This window comes from Antrostomus carolinensis, unplaced genomic scaffold (assembly GCF_000700745.2).
Source record: "Antrostomus carolinensis isolate BGI_N321 unplaced genomic scaffold, ASM70074v2 scaffold49430, whole genome shotgun sequence".
Classification (NCBI taxonomy): Eukaryota; Metazoa; Chordata; class Aves; order Caprimulgiformes; family Caprimulgidae; genus Antrostomus; species Antrostomus carolinensis.
Window position 1 is genome coordinate 18 of NW_010287310.1, and position 1,888 is coordinate 1,905.

The following is a 1,888-nucleotide window of genomic DNA, read 5'->3' on the forward strand; positions in this document are numbered from 1 at the left end:
ATCTCAAAAACTTCTGTTATTTTGCAGCAGGGAGGGGGTGGGGAGTGGGCAGGGTTGGTGATAAAGGCACCTCCATAGCACCCCAAAAATCTACACACACACACACACCCCCCTCCCAGCACAGAATTCCCCCCCCCAGTATAGGTGCTGGGGGCAGCTCACCCACACCCCTGGGCTGGGGCAGAGCTCTGGGACAGGCCAAGCTCAACCTTGGCTTCCCTGGTGCCCGGCGACCCCTTGGACACCCCCAGGGATCATGGTGGCATTTACTTGGCCATCCAGCACTGATGGTGATGGGGCTGCAGCATCTGCCTCCCACCCAGGCACCCTCCCAGCTCAATGGGTGCCCACAGCCTGGCAGCTCCCACCCCAGCAGCCCCCCCAGTTGCCATTGGTGCTTATTTTGGGGTCCATGGCTGGTGGCAGGCAGAGTTCCCGTGCTGGCAGGAGCAGAGTTTGCAGAGGAGCCCATGCATGGTTGTTAGCATTGGTGGGCATCTCCTTGGGGTGAGAACTCACCTCTGCACTTTGCTCATCCCTCTTGCTGCCCCACTGCTCCCAGCTCCATGTCTCCACCAGACCACGGCATAGTTTGGAGGTGACAAGGGTGACAAGAGGGGTCTGTGGGATGTGCTGTCAGCAGCGAGACTGGAGTGAAGTCCACGAGGTGAGCACCCTCATTGCAGGTGTGCATCCTCCCCCATCGCACCCTCTCCCCAACATCTGCAGAGATCCCCCAGGTGCAAGTGCTCTTCCCTGAGAGAGGTGCCACTGCCAGGCAAAATGCACCCATCCCAGCTCCTTCCACCCCTTCCCTGAGCAACCACGAGAGGAGAATGAGAACAGGACACTGGGACAGGCTGCCCAGAGAGGTTGTGGAGTCTCCTTCTCTGGAGACATTCAAAACCCACCTGGATGTGTTCCTGTGTGACCTGCTGTAGGTGATCCTGCTCTGGCAGGGGGGTTGGACTGGATGATCTTTAGAGGTCCCTTCCAATCCCCAACGTTCTGTGATTGTGTGAAAATTGCTACTAGCAGGGAAATAGGGACTGGAGAGAGAAACAGAGGAAAGGTGAGAGAAAAGGGAAATAAAGTAAGCAAGGATGGGAAAGAGGATGGCTGGGTCACATCTGGAGAAGCAAGGTGACTCTGGAGAGCAAGACTGGGCAAGGGGGGGGGGCAGGTACCCATCACCCATCTCTCACTCTCCCCCATCACTGTGTTCAGGTGATCTGTGGCCAAGAAGAAGCAGGGAAAGGTGCAGAGCAACGGGAACCCAAGACCCAGGAGGGAGATCAAGTGCAGAAGACAAGAGGGCTGCTCTCTCCAAAGCCCTTGTTACCTCCAACCTTACTGCAGAACATGACCCTTCTGGAGCTGGTGAGCAGATCATGGGAGTTATGGGATATCCTGGACAACCTGTCCAAGCAGGACCATGCTCCACACCCTAGAGGACAGAGGGACTTGGGGCCAGCCTCAGGCAAGCTTAAAAAAATTTTTGGCTGGGGAGATTTCTATTCCAATATCAAGACAGTGAAGTTGAACCTCTTGATCACTGGAAAGGTGGTTGATCACGGCAACGGCACAGTCAACGTCTTCTTTCGACACAACTCTACCGGGCAAGGCAACATCTCCGTCAGCCTCGTCCCCCCCACCAAGGCAGTGGAGTTTGACCTGGAGCAACAGATCTTCATCGAGGCCAAAGAATCCAAAATCTTCAACTGCCGCGTGGAGTACGAGAAAGTGGATCGTGCCAAGAAGACCACGCTCTGCACTTACGACCCATCTAAGACCTGCTACCACGAGCACACCCAAAGTCACGTCTCCTGGGTCTGCTCAAAACCCTTCAAAGTCATCTGCATCTACATCACCTTCTACAGCATAGACT

The 1,888-nt window shown here is 55.6% G+C and overlaps 1 protein-coding gene across 1 annotated transcript; it reads left to right on the top strand.

The window, feature by feature from the left end:
- Nucleotides 1-1,227: 1,227 nt before the first annotated feature.
- LOC104520053 (neurexophilin-1) lies at nucleotides 1,228-1,881 on the top strand (the record flags this gene model as incomplete). Its single annotated transcript, XM_010162452.1, has 1 exon — nucleotides 1,228-1,881. A coding segment is annotated over one exon (654 nt), but the record flags the coding sequence as incomplete, so codon positions are not given.
- Nucleotides 1,882-1,888: the final 7 nt, after the last annotated feature.